Source organism: Diplotaxodon limnothrissa, linkage group LG6, assembly GCF_057381915.1.
Source record: "Diplotaxodon limnothrissa isolate DT_005_m linkage group LG6, D_limnothrissa_male_GT1.1, whole genome shotgun sequence".
NCBI classification, from domain to species: Eukaryota; Metazoa; Chordata; class Actinopteri; order Cichliformes; family Cichlidae; genus Diplotaxodon; species Diplotaxodon limnothrissa.
The window spans coordinates 5,105,998-5,126,776 of record NC_140601.1 but is presented as its reverse complement, the minus strand read 5'-3'; the positions used below and the strand labels follow the sequence as shown (position 1 = coordinate 5,126,776).

Sequence of the window (20,779 nt, the reverse complement as noted above, 5' to 3'; positions counted from 1 at the left end):
TGCATTGACAATTTGTAATGACAATAAGAATATTGTATGTAAAATTTGTCTTGGAATGCTTCCAATTGTAAAAATTTACCATTGTCATGGTGATTAATAAAAATACCATTATCATGAAACTGTTTCTATATCCAGTGTTTTTTCTATTTCTGATAATGGTTCTCTTGTTCCATTGAGTAGAACCATGTAAAGTTATGGGTAAATATCATCTTCCACTAATAAAGTATTTGTTTGTGGATTTTGGCTAGGTTTACAGACAACTTTGTATTATCAAAGTCGCATATTATTGGAAAATCCAGACCTCCCATTTAATAAAAATTTCACAGTAATTTAACTTCCTCAAATGTACCTATTCAGAGTTGACGTCACAGCTCCAGGGCACTGATCTTTTAAGTACTTGTGCGTTGCAGTCGCAGGACGACTGTGATATTCTCACACACTTTTCAAAGTCTCCCTTTCATCTTTCTTCCATCTTCTCCACCCTCCTGTTATGCTGTGTTTTAATGGTCACACTACATTTTTCTTTGTTAGTACTGAGTGTAGTCTTGGAAGGCAGTCAAGGCGATACTCTCCAATGTATTTCTGTAGTATATTGTAGTTCTTAAACCATATAAGTGTTTCTGTAATATGACACATCAATAAAATTAGATGTTGAGCAATTTTCCTAGTCATTGTTATCGATGACAATGTGTAGCTGTGTCAGATCAACAGTTAGCTGTAAAAAGGATGTTACTGCAGCTGTGGCTACAACCGTAGCTTGCCTCCACCAGTGTGTGAATGTGAGAGTGAATGAATAGTGGCATTGTAAAGCGCTTTGGGTGCCTTGAAAAGCGCTATATAAATCCAATCCATTATTATTATTACTATTACTGATTAAGATTGTGTGATTTGCGTCATAATCTTTGTACTGTTACCTTGTGACAATTGCTTGTAAAGTTGGTGTGAACCATTAAGGTAGCCCTGTAATGACAGGGCTACCTTAATGTAACTGTACAGTTACTGTACTCTAACTGTAGTTTTGCAGGCCATTTCACTAATACTGGTAACACACAGATCGGGGAGTTTCTGACTTCCAGCATAATAGAAAATTAAGTAGACTATAATGAGCTTATTATATTAAGTTATAACATGTGCATCTTTATTACTCTTACTCTTCATGCTTATGGTTCTATTAAATAAAAACTGAATTAACCTCCTAAGACCCGAACTCTTCCACAGCATGCATTTTTTTTATTTGGGCATATTGGGGCCTGATGAATGTAAAAACAAAGAATTACCAGATTTTTTTTTTTTTTTTTTACCTTATTTTTGTTTTTAAGAAAAATAAGAGCCACAAATGAGGGTATTCGTCTAAAATCTTGATAGAACAGTAGCAGTATAATGTCCTCGTAAGTGGATATCAGACCCTTGTAGAGCAAAATTTAGTATTGAAGTCTAAATAACTCAAAATGTGATGTCCACATATGTGGATGCCAGGTCCTAGGAGGTTAAAGGAGGTATTAATTGGCTCACCTCTGTTCTTTGTGCCCTCAGTACACACTCTGGACTCTTTATTTGCCTACTGGTGAAATAAATCTGTAAGGATGTAGTGGCATTTGAGTCTGTCTGAAAACCTATTGTCTCTCCTGTGTATTTTTTCAGTCATTATTATATATGTTTAGCACCCACTAACATCTATTTAATCTATTCCTAATCTATATATTCCTTTCTATTTCTTATTTATTTGCTTTATAAATACATTTGGCTCGACTTTGCATTGAGAGATGAGTTTCATTATCACCCCAACCGGTCGCAGCAGATGGCCGCCCCTCCCTGAGCCTGGTTCTGCCGGAGGTTTCTTCCTGTTAAAAGGAAGTTTTTTCCTTCCCACTGTCGCCAAAGTTCTTGCTCATAGGGGGTCATATGATTGTTGGGTTTTTCTCTGTATCTATTACTGTAGGATCTACTGTACAATATAAAGCGCCTTGAGGCGACTCTTGTTGTGATTTGGCGCTATATAAATGAAATTGAATTGAATTGAATTATCCAAGTCAAAAATAATAGAAATGGTCTCCCATATAATAACAGGATCAATGTAGCTGCCACCCACCCCTCCAAACTCCACACTGATTTTTAAAGAATCTGGAAGTGAGTGTAATTTATCTAAGCACTCACAACCAACTGTTTCACAAGTGGTTGTTATATGTAGAGTTGCCAAAATTAAATTGCTAGAAAGTCATGTTATATTTAACAGCAATGTTCATGAATGTTGAGACAACTGAAAACGATATTTTTTTGCTACAAATGATAATTGATAATAAGAACACAGGCTGTAAATCCCTTTAATTGGCTAGTTATTGCTTTGTACCAGTGAACAGTCATGACCAATCATTTCTGCATTCTGAGCCTTCAGACACATTTTAAGCTTACTTTCCCCCTCTCAGGTGGCCACAGTTTTAAATCATGCGCATCCCAGATGAGGTGTGAAGAGGAGGACTATGACCTGCTGGAGGAGGAAGAGGAGGAGAAAGTGGGCAGGCCCCAGCCTGTGCAGATTGTAGTGGCAAATGAGGAGGAGCATTCATTCTTCCTGCAGGAGCAGGTGCTGGAGCAACTGCTGCTGCAGAAGAAGGTCCAGGACCTCCATGTGGTCGTCGTCTCTGTGGCTGGAGCTTTTCGCAAGGGCAAATCCTTCCTGCTCGACTTTATGCTTCGTTACATGTACAAACAGGTAACCTGTCAAGTTCTGTGAAATTCAAATTGTTAGTTTCATCATAATCCTGCTGACAAACATCACCAAATATATCCATTGACCTCAACTCTCGTCTTGGTGGAGCAGTCAAAAGAACCACTGAATGGCCCCACTCTGGCAAAATACAAATGCAAACTATACACCACGATAATGAGCTTATGGAATCTGGTTTTCCTGAATTAATCATTAATTTCAGAATTGGCTTGTTTCAAAATGTTGAAAGTTGTAACGCTGTGAATAATGCTGTACACATATTTGATTTATCTGAGTGTGGCTACTATTAACTGCGGTAGCAGTTTCTGTGTCCATTAACAGTTAATGTTCATAACCATCACTGGGTGCTATGTCAAGCAGATGAGTGCTGCTCTTTGAAGCAGTTTCTGTCAACATACTGTTTGAAGTCTAATCCACACTGACGATGAAGATTGGGAAATTTGGTTTACTAGGAGCAACTGGAACAGTCAGTATTTATGATTTTATGTTAAGCTTATACTGCAGTGTTCATATCACTGCAGATGCAGCCCAATCCATCAGACTGCTCCTCTTTCCCCTTGCTGGTGAAGAAGACCCCGAGATACTTAAACTCCTGCACTTGGGGCATCAGCTTGTCTCTCACTCGAAGTGGCCCTTTTCTTATTGAGGACCATAACCTGTAACTTGGAGGTGCCAATACTCATTCCTGCCACTTCACTCAGCTACAAACTTCTCCAGTATGAGCTGGAGGTCACCTGCTCAGAAGAGATTATAAGGCCACCAAGGTGAAAGCTTTCTGCCGCTTGGCTACCCCTAGAAATTCTGTTCATAAAACATTATAAAGAGAGCCGGAGGACAGAGCAGCCTTGGCGGGGTCCCATCAAAAATAAGTCCAACTCATTGCTGGCAATACAAAACAAACACTTGTAACAGTTATACACAGACAGACAGACTAGCTTGTAACAATTGACTGGACACCCCCCCCCCCCCCCCCCCCCCATAAACACAAGGCTTTCCACATGTTTGCGTGTGAGTTTGGAATGCAGTTTGTTAGCTATACTCTTGTGATCTTCCAGTCATCTGATTCGTGGCTCGGCGGTGTGGAGGAACCTCTGACCGGCTTCACTTGGCGGGGTGGTTGTGAACGGGAGACCACGGGCATCCAGGCGTGGAGCGATGTGTTTGTAGTGGAGAAACCAGATCACAGCAAGGTCTGTGTCACAGCATCTTCTAGGCTGTTCCTTTTAAAATGTGGTGTGGGTATGTGTGTATATGTGTATAGCGTGAAAAAATGTTTCACCCCGTACTGATTTATTTATTTTTTGTTAACTTAAATTTGTCAGATCATCAAACAAATTTAAATATTTGACAAAGTTGACACATGTAAAAACAGAAATGGGTTTTTTAAGTGAAGGCGTTTATTATTCAGGTGAAAATACAGACCTATATAGCCCTGTCTGTAAAAGTAATTCCTCCTATGCCATCTTTGTAAAGCTGAGTTTAATTTCTCTAGCCACACCCAGGCCTGATTACTGCCACACTTGTGACAAATGGTGAAAAATGGAACATTGGTAAACTTTCCCAGGAGTGGCTGGACAAGAACTGAACAAAATTGCTCTAAGAGCTCAGTGACGACTCACAAAAGACTCCAGCACAACATCCAAAGTAGGTCTGACTTGCCTCAGTTACTGTCAGTGATACCGACTATGGAATGGAGCAATTGTCAACCACCTAATCTACCTACCACACAACTTGGATCTACCTGAATGACATTCTGATGTCTGTAGTGTAGCATAGGCGGATGGTAACAAAGAGAGGGAAGGTATTCCAAACTGATGGGATTGCATTACCAGAAGGCAGCATTGCAGACATCGAGGGCAGCTACAGGCACCTGGGAATCTCATAGGCAAATGGGAAATGGGAACCACGAAGAGGCCGCTAGGAAAGCTGCAACCACCAAGTACCAGCAGAGTGTAAAGCAAGTTCTGAGGAGTAAGCTTCATATGAAGATCAAGATCCCGGCAATCTACACTTACGCCCTGCCAGTGATTAGTAGCATCAGAAACCGAAGACGGAAGAGGAGTAAGGAGAAGAAGTAAGGATGATGGAACGGCAGGCCACTACTTGGCCACTGTCAGAAGAAGTGTCTGACATCCTGTCAGTGGGTGGACAAAACTGGACTGAAAGACAGCACAGAGACGCTAATCATGGCAGCACAGTAACAAGCCATAAGTACACGATCCATAGAGGCTAGGGTCTAACACACTAGGCAAGACCCCAGGTGCAGAATGTGTGAAGATGCCCCTGAGACAATCCAGCACATAACAGCAGGGTTCAAGATGCTAGCAGACAGGGCATGCATGTAATGCTACAACCCAGCAGGCATATTATACAGGAACACCTGGGCTGAGAATGACCTGGAAGTCTCAAGGTCAAAATGAGACATGCCCACTAGGGTCGTCGAGACCTAAGATCATGTGGGACTGCCAGATACAGACAGCCAAACTGGTGATGGCTAACCAACCGTACATAATAGTCGTGGACAAGCAGAGGAAGACAGCTGTAGTGATTGATGTAGGTAGGGCTGCTCGATTATGGCAAAAATGATAATCACGATTATTTTCACTGAAATTGAGATCACGATTATTTGACAATATTTATTTCGTCCGCCAGAGCTTATATTATTTTTTTACATGCTGTAGTGCCATTTGTGGGAGCATTTCAAGTTGCTATACATCAATACAACTGTTATAGCCCATATTTTAAAAATGTGTATGCATTAAGTCCATAGTAACTACATTAATTGCAAAAAAGTGCAATAAACTACAAAAAAATTGAAAATCGTTTTTGTTTTTACATATATTTCTACTTGGAGAAATTTAAGAGGTTTATCCCTCAAAACTTTAAATACAAAAAAGTTGCAAAAAATAGTTTACAACAACAGGAAATTTATTTTGAGTGTCTTCATAGTTTTATTTTTGGAGATACAGCAATTTTTATATACTGCAGGAAAAACAAAAAAAACAATCCTATGATGCAAATTTGCAAAGAATGTGCATGTGCATCAAAATAAACTATTTCCAGCAGTGCAATTCGAGTTCTAAGGCCTACAAGTAAAAAACTACATTTTCCGCAAAAACGACGTCACTTGCGATAGTTCGCGTTGACGTCTTGTTCAATGTGGGAAGTTCATGATCGGATCGGCAAAGCGTGTTTCTGGAATATTATGTTTTTGTTCCTGCAAGCTCTTTTTATGCAATTTTTGCAAAGCTATATGTGGAAGGAAACCGTGACCGAGGACAAGCTGATGGCATAAGAAGTACGTACAACTCCTCTGGTTTCATATGGAAAAAAATTTATTGTGCTAGCTTAGCGTTCAGGTTCTACAGGGATTTAAAAATAGTTATACAAAACGAGCATGCTGCTCTGACCGGCTTTAAAGGTTTAACAATAACAATGTATTGAATAATGACTTTAAAAAATAATATAAAATAGTGTGCAAATACTGATAACAGCGCAAATGTTTGCAATATAAGAAATAAATGAAAAATGTGAACTTTGCAGTGTTGCTCTGTGGTGCAGCTACGACACCATAGCAAAGTTTACACACTGTGTCTACTTGATCCACGTCTGACTCCGCGAAGCCATAATGTTTCCACACCACTTAAGTTTTTTTTTTTTTACCTCTCTTTTCAACCAACGGCAGTCCACTCCTCTCCAAATAACTTCTGCTTAGCTTTCCGAGCTTCCCTCGGGTCCTCTTAATTGTTGTGACGCGTGTTCGAAATGCAGAGCAGTGCGCTTGATTTGCCACATGGAGCAGCGCGAGAGTAAAGCATGAGGGAGGGGCTAATAATCGGCTCAGTCATTTTTAATGATCGTTGAAAGCCCAGATCGTAATCGTGATTAAAATTCGATTAATTGAGCAGCCCTAGATGTAGGTATACCAAGTGATATCAGGGGGCTGAGAGAAGAACTCAAGAAGATGTCGAAGATGAAGGCAACAGTGGTCCTAGTGGTAATCGGAGTACTCTCGTTACCCCCCCAGCTGGGCAAGTGACTCCAACAGATCACAGGAACAACATCCTTAAGCGCACAGGCCTCTGGTAGAGGACCCAAGCTTGAAGGATAAATAACGCCCTCGGGGGAGAGGGAAATTTAAAAAATATATATATTTATTTGTATGTATGTGGTGTGATGTTTTTATTTTTACATCATTTTTCCACAGGTTGCAGTTCTACTAATAGACACGCAGGGAGCGTTTGACAGCCAGTCTACCGTTAAAGACTGTGCCACACTATTTGCCTTGAGCACCATGACCAGCTCTGTGCAGGTCAGTCATCTTTTTTATTTCTAGTATATTCTAGTTGTCACATAAGAAACTCTTTAATTCATTGTGATAGTATAACAATAGAATATACATTTTTATCTAGAAATTATGGCATCAACATTATGTGTGTTTCAGGTGTACAACCTTTCCCAGAATGTTCAGGAAGATGACCTTCAGCATCTCCAGGTCAGTATCAGCCTGCAAGACAGCTTTACTATTTCTAGACTGAATCCTATAGCATAAACCCAATTCTCCAAAAAGTTGATTCTGTTCATCTGGACATAGCGTTTTGTGAGAGAAACGTTTCGTCACTCATCCAAGTGACTTCTTCAGTCTCAACTGACTGCAGGTTTCCCCAACCTTATAAACAGTACATTTGCATAATGACTGAAACCAGCCCACTGAAGGAACAATGGGCTGAGAGGTCAGTCAGCTGAGACTGTGTGTTAAATGATGTGTCATTTAACACACAGCTCTGTTGTGTGCTAATGTGTTAAACGATGTAAATGCGAGCGTGGGTTGTACTAGACCATATTTATTTAGGCTTTCATTAAAAACGTTTTACGTTGAAAGTGAAATAATATCAAATGTTGTTGTCATTTTAATTGCGTTAATATTTAAACATATATAAGCTTTTTCACAAGCCAATAAAAAAGTATGGTTCAGTAAACCTGAGGGTCGTTAGATTGGACACTGAACTGTTATTAATATAATTTAACATCTACACATCAGCAGCACAAAAACCTTGCATCAACCCACATAGCAAAATTTGTATGGCCCGGATCTGGCCCACACAATGTGCTTACACATGGCCCACATACCGCAAAGAATGACGGCCCTTTGGTGGCCCAGACCTGGTTTGCCAGAGGTGAACCACACATGGGCCAGCACAAGGCCAGTTAGAGACACACTGGAGGTCCTGTGCTGGCCCATGTGTTACCTCTGGCAAACCTGATCTGGGGCACCATTCTTTGTGGTATGTGGGCTGTGTGTAAGTTGTGTGCAGCCACGGGCCAGTTGCAGACACACTACTAGCCCAGTGCTGGCCCAGAACAGTTTCAGCTCTTGCCCCAGATGTCAGTAGGTGATCTGCTCTACCTCATGAGCTACAGCCACCCAGTGGGAAACATGAGTAAAGGGCAGGGGGGGCAGGGATAGCTCAGTAGGTAGAGTGGTGGCACCATGATCGGAAGGTCGGGGGTTCGATTCCACTGAACAGCTACCCTGAGGTACCCCTGAGCAAGGTACCGTCCCTACACACTGCTCCCCGGGCGCCCAATGGCTGCCCACTGCTTCACTGAGTGAATGGGTTAAATACAGAGAGGAATTTCCCCACGGGGATCAATAAAGTACACTTTCTTCTTTCTTCTTTCTTCTTTAAACCTCATTAGGTTTTGGATAAAGTGTATACTCACAAACCTGTCAAATCTGCATTTGAAACGTTTGCTACCATATAGTGCTGGGCCATATCATATTGTTCACGGTAATACCGGTATAACGTTGGGCAATGATAAGAAAATGAAATATCGCGATAGAATATGGGTAAAACGCGCATGCGCAGTGCCTTTGTTTTCATATGCACATGGCGGAAAAAGCATGGTGGCGACGGAGTATGAGAAGGGCGAAAGTGGATCGTTGAATGAAACAGATGAACCAGAATTGGTTTGTAAAAATGCTGCAACTTCAGTGGTGTGTAACTGGTTTAGCTTTCATCCGTCACATACACAACAAAGCACTATTTTTGGTAGAGCATGCTAGCGGGCCGTCGTTATTACCGTTTTGGTTTTTTTTGGAAAATATGGCACACTTAAAATCAATCCTTTGATTTTTCTGAAAATCGACAGTGCCCTTATAATCCCGTGTGCCTTATGTATGAATTCTGGTTGTGTTTACTGACCTCGAAATGATTTTATGCACACGGTGCTCGAAAATCTGTCAAATGTTTTAGTACGACTTTGCTAAGCTACGAACCCGCACCGCTTGATGGATTGTCGGAGCATTACGGCTATCATAGGCAGGCGCCTCGCGGAGTGATACGTTCTGCGCTGTGTGTATAACGTCTTTTTATGTTTTGTGGATATTATACATGGTTATGCTGAGGATATGTCGGCCAATTTCCACTTGAAATGCCTTTTGGTTAAATTGTCAGCAAGGAATTTGCATTTGCTCTGTAAAATTTTTATATAACTTTAATGCATATAAAAAACAGCTGCTTGTTTAAGTGAAAATACATTGATGTTTGTTTGTTTTTTTGCACTAATAAAGTTGTGGAGTTGTAAAGTGTTTTGTCTAGTGTCAATTATATTGTCAGTTATATCGTTATCGCAAATTTTCAAATGTATATCATGATAATATTTTTGGTCATATCGCCCTGCTCTATTACCATAGCAGTATAGTATTGCAACATGGCATTTGGGTCTTCTTACTAAAATGGGAAAATAGGAACATAAATAGTGCCACCATTGCCAGACCTGGCCCACATCTAGTTGACATACACCCACCCATGACACCAGTCAGTCAGAAGTGCCAGCTTGATGCCGGATCTGGACCAGATCTGGGCCAGACCTGTCTGTTATGTGGGAAAGCACAGGGTAGACTTCAGAATGCTCAGTTTTCTTCATAGCAGCCACCACATTCCTTTAAAGTCTTTTAAAGGCTTGAAGACACAAACTCACTCATTCCCTGCACACTTAAACTTGCAGACACACATGCACAAAAACTCATAATATGCACACACACCCTTTCAGAGCTCTTTTTTTTCAAAGCTGCCTTTCAGAACTCTGATTAAAAGATGGAATAATCAAGAGATTACTCGATTACTAAGATAATCAATAGCTGCAGCCCTACATCATATCCACGCATGAAATGGACAAGCAGTTTATGAAAGCTGCAGTCTCTCCAAACAAGATAAGGTCAAATTTTTCTGTGACAAGAATCAAAGAAAAAAACAAACACCAAATGAAAAAATAATTGTTTAGCACTCTTTTTAAAAATCACTACAACAGCATAGGAAATGGCTCAGAAAGGTTAGTTTTTTATGTGCTTCTTTTCTCTGACCCTCTGCCTCCCACTGAAGTATCCCTCTGAAGTTTAAGAGAAAATGACAATTTTTCCATCGTATAGATCTCTTGTACAGAATGTATCCAATCTTCCATCGTTGGTGGTTCAAGCTTAAGCCATTCCCTTGTAAGAGGCTTTTTACTTGCGGCCAGTAGGATATACAAGAGTCTATTATCATTGGAATTCAATTTATCCACTGGTACATTACACAAAAATATGGTCTCAAAGGTTAAAGGAAAAACAAATGAAAACACATTTTGTAGATGTTCATGGATTAGAGACCAATACTGGCGAATAACTGTGCAATCCCAAAAAGATTTGGAAATGGTTAGCTCCATCTCCCCCACATCTCTAACATGTGTCACCAGTTCCCCAATATCTTTGTTAAGCAGGGGTGATGAAAAATCTCATAATTCTTTTCCAGCAAAATTCACGCCAAACATTAGACCCAGTGGTAGCCCACTATATCTTGCATGTGTGGTCCCAACACTCCTCTGTAATTGACAAATTACCTTCTTTTTCCCACATTGCTTTAATATACACAGTGCTGTCGTTTTTACACCGCAGGATGCTGTTATATAATTTGGAAATGATTTTGCTTTGCGCTCCAGATTTGGTTAATAATAAAAATGTTTCTACAAATTGTAATTCGTTTAGGTTCACTTTTAATTTTTGATTAAAATAATTTCTGACCTGTAGATATCTAAAGAAGTTGTCTGAACCTAAATCATGTTTACGTCTTAAAAAGCTAAAAAAAAAAAAAGAAGCTCAAAGCTTTGGAATGCCCCCTTGTGGACAAATGAATTAGTTATACCTTTTGAAACCCAGTTCTTGAATCTATTATCGTAATGATTTGGGGTAAAATCTGAATCATATGCACACCATCTTAAAACCTTGGAGCCCTTTTCCAAACCGCGAATTCTTATTACTTCTTTCCAAGCAGATATCATTATTTGTAGTATAGGTTCGTCTGCCACGTTTATGTCCGATATTAAAGCTGTAACTGGTATTCCTTTAACTATTGTTCCTTCAACATCTTTCCATCCGGCGTGTAATCTGGACAACAGAGACATATCCATGGTCTTAACTGAGCTGCACAATAATATTCTCGTAGACAAGGAAGCCCACGACCTCCCTTTTCTTTCTTTAGTTTGAGTGTTTTATATTTAACTTTAGCTTTTTTCCCGTTCCAGATTTTGACAATCCAGTATTTTGACAATATTCTATCCCATGCCACAAACTGTTTTTGTGGTATGGCAATCGGTAAAGACTGAAACAAATACAGCAGTCGGGGAAGAATATTTAATCTGATTGATTCGATCCTGGAGTGTAGGTCCAGAAACGGAATGGTATTCCATCTTTGTATATCTGATTTTATAGATTCATTTATCTGGGCATAGTTGGCACTGAACATTTTGGTGAAGTCACGGTGTATTACCAACCCTAGATACCTAATGCTATCTGCATCCCATTTCCATTTATAGCAATTCTTAATTTTGACTGGTGGTTCATAGTTTACAGTTAATACCTGCATTTTATTTACATTAACCTTATATCCCGAAAAAGAGCCATACTCTGATAGCATGTCCATGATTTGGGGGAGTGCCTGTAAGGGAAAGGATATTGTTAAAAGTAAGTCGTCAGCAAGTAGTGCTAATTTCTGTTCCCCTCCTGCCGTTCTTACTCCAGTTATATCCTGTCTCTGCCTGATCCATTGACTTAATGGTTCTATAAACAAAGCAAAAAGCAGTTGTGAAATGGTTCTTTATTCTATGTATAGTCCTCTCTGCTTGTTGCTTCCTAAGTTTAAGAAACAGGAGTCTTAATGATTTCCTCCCTACCTCGCATTGCTGTTGTTTAATAAAAAGACCTTTTTTCTGTATGTCCATTGTGTTTAGATTATCTTTCTTTTTTTTTATTATATCAGATTTAATATCATCATTCAGCGTCACAGAGTGTAGATGTTGTAGCTCTAACAATTTGTCTTCTAATTGACAACGGTTTTCCCACCTTGATTTTATAATGTAAGAGGATATACTAATTATTTTTCCTCTAATCACTGCCTTCAATGCATCCCATAATATTCCCGGAGATACCTCCTCATTTTCATTATACTCTAAGTAAGTTTCTATTTCTTTTTTCAAACTCTCTTTAATATTTGGATAATTTAAAATGTTTGAATTCAACCTCCATAAGGTTAATCTATTTTTGCTATTCAGGCAGATATCAAGATAAACCGGCTTATGATCTGAGATGGTACAAGCGGCTATTTCACAGCTTTTAATTCTAAATACATAGTTCTTAAACACGAGAATATAATCTAGCCTAGAATATACGTTGTGCGGAATTGAGAAATGGGTGTACTTTCTATCATTTGGATGAAAATCTCTCCACACATCTAGTAGTCCAAAATCGTCCATAAAATGCACCATTCTTCTTCCAGTATTCCTCTGATCACCTTTTCCGTTTGAAGAATCTAGTTTGACATTTAATGTGACATTAAAGCAAATGAAAATTCCCTGACTCCTTGTTGTTGCCAATTTCAAAATCTGCCTATATAAGGACTAGTCACTGCCTGGGGGAATATACACATTTAAGAGAGTAATCATGGTACCCTCAGTCTTACCTGTTACCAATATATATCTACCTTATATGTTCATAATTCAAAGCTGAGGATAACAGAATCGCCACCCCCCTTCGCCTCCCATAACTATGAGAAGAATAGAAGGCATGTTTGAAACCTTGTTTGTTAAGTTTTGCCTGGTCTTTGTCAGCTAGATGTGTTTCCTGCATCAGAACAATTTGGGCTTTGTCCCTTTTAAACTTAGATAGGGCTTTCCACCTTTTCACTGGACTATGTAAGCCATTAATATTAATTGACAAAATTTTTATTAACCTGCTACTCGTCTAAATTGTAATTTTCTGTGATTATTATCTGCACACCCTTGTAAAAACTAAACATAAAACATATGAAAAAAAGTTTCATCAGAAAGGAACAGAAATCAAAATAAAATCTTAACTTCCAAGGTAGAGGTCCCTGAAATGGACCCTGCTTCACCTCGAGAGGCAACTTCCTCATCAGTCTATGAAGGAGGCTCTCGATGGCTTAGGCCTCACCATAAAGAGCATTCATGAGAGAACCTATTTATTTATGTATTGTACACCATATAGTAAACTTAATTGTAAAGGGAAACAAAGTAAGTAGACCTCAATTTTCCGAGGAAGAAGGTACCGTCCTCCTGAAGGCTCAGAGTTTTTCTTTGTAACCGGGATCGCGTTTCTTGTTTGCCGCTGCGCTCACTGGTTCTCTGCTGACCTTACTCCATGTTAGCTGCTTCAGTTCTTCCAGAACTATTTCAGGTGTTATAACGACGTTTACAGCATAACCTCTACTGGCCATATCTTCGGTGGCTTCAGCTGCAGTGTTGTAAATTTTTGTTTTATCAGTACAGGGAGTGCAGAATTATTAGGCAAGTTGTATTTTTGAGGAATAATTTTATTATTGAACAACAACCATGTTCTCAATGAACCCAAAAAACTCATTAATATCAAAGCTGAATGTTTTTGGAAGTAGTTTTTAGTTTGTTTTTAGTTTTAGCTATTTTAGGGGGATATCTGTGTGTGCAGGTGACTATTACTGTGCATAATTATTAGGCAACTTAACAAAAAACAAATATATACCCATTTCAATTATTTATTTTTACCAGTGAAACCAATATAACATCTCCACATTCACAAATATACATTTCTGACATTCAAAAACAAAACAAAAACAAATCAGCGACCAATATAGCCACCTTTCTTTGCAAGGACACTCAAAAGCCTGCCATCCATGGATTCTGTCAGTGTTTTGATCTGTTCACCATCAACATTGCGTGCAGCAGCAACCACAGCCTCCCAGACACTGTTCAGAGAGGTGTACTGTTTTCCCTCCTTGTAAATCTCACATTTGATGATGGACCACAGGTTCTCAATGGGGTTCAGATCAGGTGAACAAGGTGGCCATGTCATTAGTTTTTCTTCTTTTATACCCTTTCTTGCCAGCCACGCTGTGGAGTACTTGGACGCGTGTGATGGAGCATTGTCCTGCATGAAAATCATGTTTTTCTTGAAGGATGCAGACTTCTTCCTGTACCACTGCTTGATGAAGGTGTCTTCCAGAAACTGGCAGTAGGACTGGGAGTTGAGCTTGACTCCATCCTCAACCCGAAAAAGCCCCACAAGCTCATCTTTGATGATACCAGCCCAAACCAGTACTCCACCTCCACCTTGCTGGCGTCTGAGTCGGACTGGAGCTCTCTGCCCTTTACCAATCCAGCCACGGGCCCATCCATCTGGCCCATCAAGACTCACTCTCATTTCATCAGTCCATAAAACCTTAGAAAAACCAGTCTTGAGATATTTCTTGGCCCAGTCTTGACGTTTCAGCTTGTGTGTCTTGTTCAGTGGTGGTCGTCTTTCAGCCTTTCTTACCTTGGCCATGTCTCTGAGTATTGCACACCTTGTGCTTTTGGGTGCTCCAGTGATGTTGCAGCTCTGAAATATGGCCAAACTGGTGGCAAGTGGCATCTTGGCAGCTGCACGCTTGACTTTTCTCAGTTCATGGGCAGTTATTTTGCGCCTTGGTTTTTCCACACGCTTCTTGCGACCCTGTTGACTATTTTGAATGAAACGCTTGATTGTTCGATGATCACGCTTCAGAAGCTTTGCAATTTTGAGACTGCTGCATCCCTCTGCAAGATATCTCACTATTTTTGACTTTTCTGAGCCTGTCAAGTCCTTCTTTTGACCCATTTTGCCAAAGGAAAGGACGTTGCCTAATAATTATGCACACCTGATATAGGGTGTTGATGTCATTAGACCACACCCCTTCTCATTACAGAGATGCACATCACCTAATATGCTTAATTGGTAGTAGGCTTTCGAGCCTATACAGCTTGGAGTAAGACAACATGCATGAAGAGGATGATGTGGACAAAATACTCATTTGCCTAATAATTCTGCACTCCCTGTATATTTCACCTTAAGCAGGGCTGGGAAGAGAGTCTGGAAGGGGATCTGCTGCTCTTTCAGAATCTTGCGCATCTCTGCATTAGGGCTGCCACAAACGATTATTTTGATAGTTGACTAGTCACCGATTATTTTTGCGATTAGTCGACTAATCAGATCATGCATTCATTGGACGTAAAACGTACAGCTTATTGCACCAGCATGCTCTTATATAACTATCATTAGCTTACAGCTTTAAGTGTGTAAGGTATGTGCTAACTAAAAATAAAGACAAGATGATAGTTTATTAAATTTTGATGAAATCTGCAGATTGTTTCAGTGGAGTTTAATAAACTCAGCCGTCTGCTCCTTGCTATCTAAAATATAACAGGACACCGGAGTATATTCTGGAGCATCTCACACTTCTGATAATCAGTTGTCTGCTTGACATTTATTCAGCTGTGTAAAAACTATAACTTTAATCTCAGCCAAACCGATTTACTCAGGAACAAATAAAATACTAAAAAAAGCCAAACAACAACATTTTTAAGTTATCTAAGTGGCTTATATATCATGTTTAACCTGAGTAGCGAAAGATGGCGGTGGGTTTGAAAACGATTTGCCGGGAGTCCGGTGTTCTCACGGGCTCTAGTGAGCCTTGAACCCCGGCTAGCTATCGAGCTGGTGGGTATCAGATGTCTCCGAAAACGTCGGAGCACTTTTGAAAATATGTGGTGTCCTGATAAACTGAGCAGATATTTGAAGTTTACACAGCTACATTCTCGCCTGAAAATATGTTAAACGTTTATTTTGTGACCCAGAAAGAATAATAAGAGTAATATTAAACTAACTAGCTGCCGCCATTGTTGGAAACTGAGCAGGGCCACGCTATGAATTCTGGGACACAGTTTCTTCTTCAGATTGTTATTCTTGATGTTAAAACAGACCCTGACAAATAGCATTAAGCATTGCTTATCGAACAATCAGATATGCAAACAATTGTTCTTGTACTTCTTGATATTTTATAGCTGCTTCTGTTTTCTAGGCTTTTTTTGCTTGTTTTGTCTCCTCAGCTCTTCACTGAATATGGACGACTGGCCATGGAGGAAGTCTATGAGAAACCCTTTCAGGTCTGCCATACTATGGTCATTGTCCTTAAAATATATAAGGGAGGTTTCTTTTAATTTTAAAACAAGCTTTGTCTTGTTGTATCAGTACTTGTAAAGTCATGAAAGGAAAACATTTTGTCTTCATGTCTGTTCCTGGTCAAAGCTTCTAACAATCTTTTTCTTCATACCAGCACATACTGCTTGAGTTTTAACTGTTGCACACTCTTATCCATTTCTAGATGTTCTTCACCTGAAAGTCACACATTGATGTCCATGCTGAATAATAATTTAAATGTTGTTTTTTAAGAGACTGATGTTCCTAATCAGAGATTGGAGTTACCCATATGAACATCCATACGGCCTGGAGGGAGGGCGGGGCTTCTTGGATAAACGATTGCAGGTGAGTTGAATAATTAAACCCTAACAGCCTGACTTAATAGATCAACAAAGTCACGTGGCAGTGGATGTAAAGCAGGTGGAAACTGCCTACCTACTATATATAGAGGCAATCTTCTGTCGAACATCTCCACGGTTTTTTACATTTCACATTGTTTTAATTTGTTTTAAGTGCAGTAAATCAGATATTAACTGAAGTGCCTGGCTTGTGTTCAGGTGAAACAGAACCAACACGAGGAGCTCCAGAATGTCCGCAGACACATCCACTCCTGCTTCTCCAAAATCAGCTGTTTCTTGTTGCCTCACCCTGGCCTCAAGGTGGCCACCAATCCTCATTTCGATGGGCGGCTCACAGGTATAACAGAACTTGTAATAGCAAAGGTCAGTTCATCTTCTTTTCGTGTGTATGTTCTCTTCCTCACCCCTTGGAGGGTGGTATTTCTCTGTTCCTCAAGCTGGGCCCTCTCCCGATTATGGATGCTCCTGGATTGTTGCTCTGGCACTAACTAATCCTTGCCCTCCCTTTTTTTATTGCTCATCGACCCTCAGGATGCTTAGCTTTGGGTGGAGACCTGAACATTGTGAGGAGTTTTTGTGTTTTGACATCAATAGCGTGGCCACCTTATTATTCCAGCTGTGCTGTAGCCTCTGAATGTTCTGCGCTATAGATTGATATTTACATCAAAAGCTGTGCGAGAAATAGCATAATCACAAGTAAATCTGTCCATCTGTGCAGGTATTGATGATCACTTGTGCAAGTATATTTTCGTGCACAGAACTTGTGCACAAAGACGGCATCTCACACAAGTGGCTAGTTTATGAGGGCTGCTCCATTATGCTCTTGATGGTAACTCTTTGTTCTTGAAACCAAATCAAGCTCGCTCAAATCACCTGAGTTTTGACTGTATGGAAGCCCAAAAGAAAAGGGGTCCTAATGTGATTGTTCACTTTGGACAGTTAAGGTTATTGTGTTAAATTACACTGTGGAAGCAACACAAGAACTGTTTTAAACCACTGTCTATGTACCATTTACGATTTTGAAAATGACTTTTGCCAAATTAACTATCAGCAGTTATTGTTTGTAGTGTAGCAGTGGAAGTAGTGAAAAGTGTCATAGGTGTCAGTATTTCAATGCTTTAATCCTGAAAATCTCTCAGAGCAGAGGTACTTGCAAGGGCACAAACATGCAGGATGTCTTGGAAAGTAGAAACTCTTCCTTTTTTATCCATGGCTGCTGAGTTCTATGTGTGCAGTTTGTTGAATTTATGCGAGTGGAGGAATATGTAATGTAATGTTATGTTACATGTTATAATATGTAACTATGCATGCATATAGTAGTAGTGAACAAACAGAGAAAAAATGCCGTGTGATAGATGTAGCAAAAGCAACTTCAGGAAGAATGAACAGAAGAAGCTCGAGAAAGGAAACACGCTGAGAGAAGACCTATAGAAGACACTGAAGGTGAAGGTAATCGAAACACTCAGAGCAGTGACCCCCAAATTTGGGGAGCGGCTCTAGCACATTCCAGGAATTATATCAGGTTTCTGTGTCCAGAAGAGCGCAGTCCTAGGATAGTTAGGATAGTGCATAGGATCCTCGGGCTCCTAGGCCCGACCTGAGCTTAAAGGACAGACAGTTTGTTTCTGTTTTTGTATGTAATAATATAATATATTGGCCCGGTGGCGCCAGTGTCCGGCAGCCTCGCCTCTGTCAGCGCGCCCCAGGGCAGCTGTGGCTGCAATGTAGCTTGCCATCACCAGTGTGTGAATGTGTGTGTGACTGGGTGGATGACTGAATGTAGTGTAAAGCGCTATACAAATACAGGCCATTTACCATTTATTATATATTGGTAGGAACACTAGAGGGGTGAAACATCACCTTCTAGTAGATAGAGCAGTCGCACAAAACTTCAAGACCAGACTGACCTCATCCTGGATCGATTTTTTTTTGTTTTTTGCAACTCAACCAGATGCTTTTGGTAGCCATCAACAGTATTTTGGGATAATTCTTCTTGAATTTTGTGGTGAAGATTGTACTGAACTAATCAAAGCAAATAAAGAGTGAAATGACCCTGGGTAAGAGGGTGTAGGTATGGTAATCAGGGGCAGATATGAATATAATGATGAGCTTTGACTGTTCTGCTTTTTAGAATAATTATTCAAAGTGTTTTGTATACGTTTTTGTAGCCAGCTGTAAGATCAATATTTAAAATGTCGATGATCAGCTCTTCAATCTGTTTGGCAGGGAGTGCATGTTTATATGCCATCTTTGTGTCAGTGCAACCAAATATTACAACCCAAAAATAGTTTATAACTTTTCACCATGTTTTTCTGTAATGTTAATTTTTTTTAGATGTGTTAGCTATTATGTGTCATTTGTTGTACCCTTTGTTTGTTTGTTTATTCTAATGTGAATTTCAATTTACAGACTGTGACGATCTAATTAATATAACACCTAAAAACCTATATTTGGTCAAGTCTTACTTAAAATGCGAAAATATGGATATAAAGGAACAACTTGGCTTGCTCAGGAAATTATTTATTTGCAGGAGGGATCTAATTGACCCCTCAGGGATAAACATGGAATGCACACAACTCAGTGCTTCTCCACCAGGAGAAGCTATTATACACTTTTTTTGGGGTGGGGGGTAAATATGTTTTTGGTGTGTCACTCAGATATTGATGGGGACTTCCAGAAGGAGCTGCTGAACCTCGTTCCAGCGCTGCTTGCTCCAGAAAATCTAGTGGAAAAAGAGATTGGAGGAGTCAAAATTACCTGCAGAGATCTGCTGCACTATTTCAAAGTGAGTTTACTCGTCAGTAAGTCATCTATGTAAGACTTGGTTGAAAGCCACAGAAAAAGCTATCCGTTTTGGTTGATTGTATTGTCAAATTTCTAAAAATGTTCCCTACCCTACTGCTGTATTTGCAGGCCTACATGAAGATCTATCAGGGAGAGGAACTCCCTCATCCCAAATCAATGCTCCAGGTTGGTTCAGCTCCTTCAGTTTCACTGTTAGATGGCTCCATCTCCTGGACAGTTTACATTATGATCTGTAATCAGAAGAGTAAGTGTCTCTGAGGTTAAGAAGTGAATGGCGTCTGTTTATTATGAAGATTTTACATCTTCAATCAAGTATCAAGTTGATACATTTGCTTTAAAGGAAAACAACAACACCACATGCCTCAGATCAGGCTGCACTCAATCTCAGTTTAATTAAAAACTTTCTGTATTGATTAATGTGTGATAAAGATTGTTTCTGCACAATGTTTTGTCCTCTGGTTTTTAGGCAACAGCTGAAGCAAATAACCTTGCAGCTGTAGCAGGATCCAAAGACATATACAACAAAAGCATGGAGCAGGTAAACATATGGCATTTTGAGGGACATGGATTTAAGCTGATCTGGAGAGTTTGAGATCCAGACACCTCAGAACTTGGATGTCAGACTAAAGTGATGTAACTCCTGACTCTCAATTCTGATTGATTTGTGAAGAGTACACATATAACCACAAAATATGTGGTTAACATGAGTTTGTGCCAGAAGTTTGATCATTGTCTAAACACTGTTACTTCCTGTTCATTTAATCAGAGATCCAGGTTTTGTTTGATGAATTCAGTAAATTTTTTTGTTGTATTTCCTGTCCTGGTCTCAGATCTGTGGTGGAGACAAACCATACATTTCCCCAGCAGAGTTAGAGCGCCGTCATGTGGAGCTACGGCAGGCTTCCGTGCGGTGCTTCCGCTCTGTCAAGAAGATGGGCGGAGAAGATTTCTGCCGGCGCTACCAGGAGAAGCTGGAGGCAGAACTCGATGAGGCCTATGCCAACTTCAGCAAGCAGAATGATGGAAAGAACATCTTCTACGCTGCACGGACGCCCGCCACACTCTTTGCTGTCATGTTTGTCATGTACATAGTGTCAGTTGTCACCGGCTTTGTGGGCATTAGCTCTGTGGCCACGCTGTGCAACCTGGTGATGGGATTGGCTCTGACAGCACTCTGCATCTGGGCCTATGTTAAATACTCTGGAGAGTTTCGCGAGGTCGGAGGATTCATTGACCAGGTGGCTGAAACCCTCTGGGAACAGGTGAGAGGACAATCTTTGCATTACAAGTGGTGCAAATTTCTTCTAATCTTTATGTCAGTGAATGATTGATTAACTGATTGATTGAGTATATCAGCAGTGTTGGGCA

The 20,779-nt window shown here is 40.1% G+C and overlaps 1 protein-coding gene across 1 annotated transcript in view; it reads left to right on the top strand.

Moving 5' to 3' along the window:
• LOC146629984 (atlastin-2) overlaps window positions 1-20,779 on the top strand; it is a 40,350-nt gene that overhangs the window by 12,644 nt on the left and 6,927 nt on the right. The window contains exons 2-12 of the mRNA XM_085356726.1: window positions 2,424-2,710; window positions 3,781-3,915; window positions 6,933-7,037; window positions 7,170-7,220; window positions 16,157-16,213; window positions 16,500-16,592; window positions 16,805-16,943; window positions 19,264-19,391; window positions 19,520-19,576; window positions 19,878-19,949; window positions 20,242-20,673. Coding sequence (XP_085212852.1) covers window positions 2,424-2,710; window positions 3,781-3,915; window positions 6,933-7,037; window positions 7,170-7,220; window positions 16,157-16,213; window positions 16,500-16,592; window positions 16,805-16,943; window positions 19,264-19,391; window positions 19,520-19,576; window positions 19,878-19,949; window positions 20,242-20,673 — 1,556 coding nt within the window. The remainder of the gene's footprint in view (window positions 1-2,423; window positions 2,711-3,780; window positions 3,916-6,932; window positions 7,038-7,169; window positions 7,221-16,156; window positions 16,214-16,499; window positions 16,593-16,804; window positions 16,944-19,263; window positions 19,392-19,519; window positions 19,577-19,877; window positions 19,950-20,241; window positions 20,674-20,779) is intronic.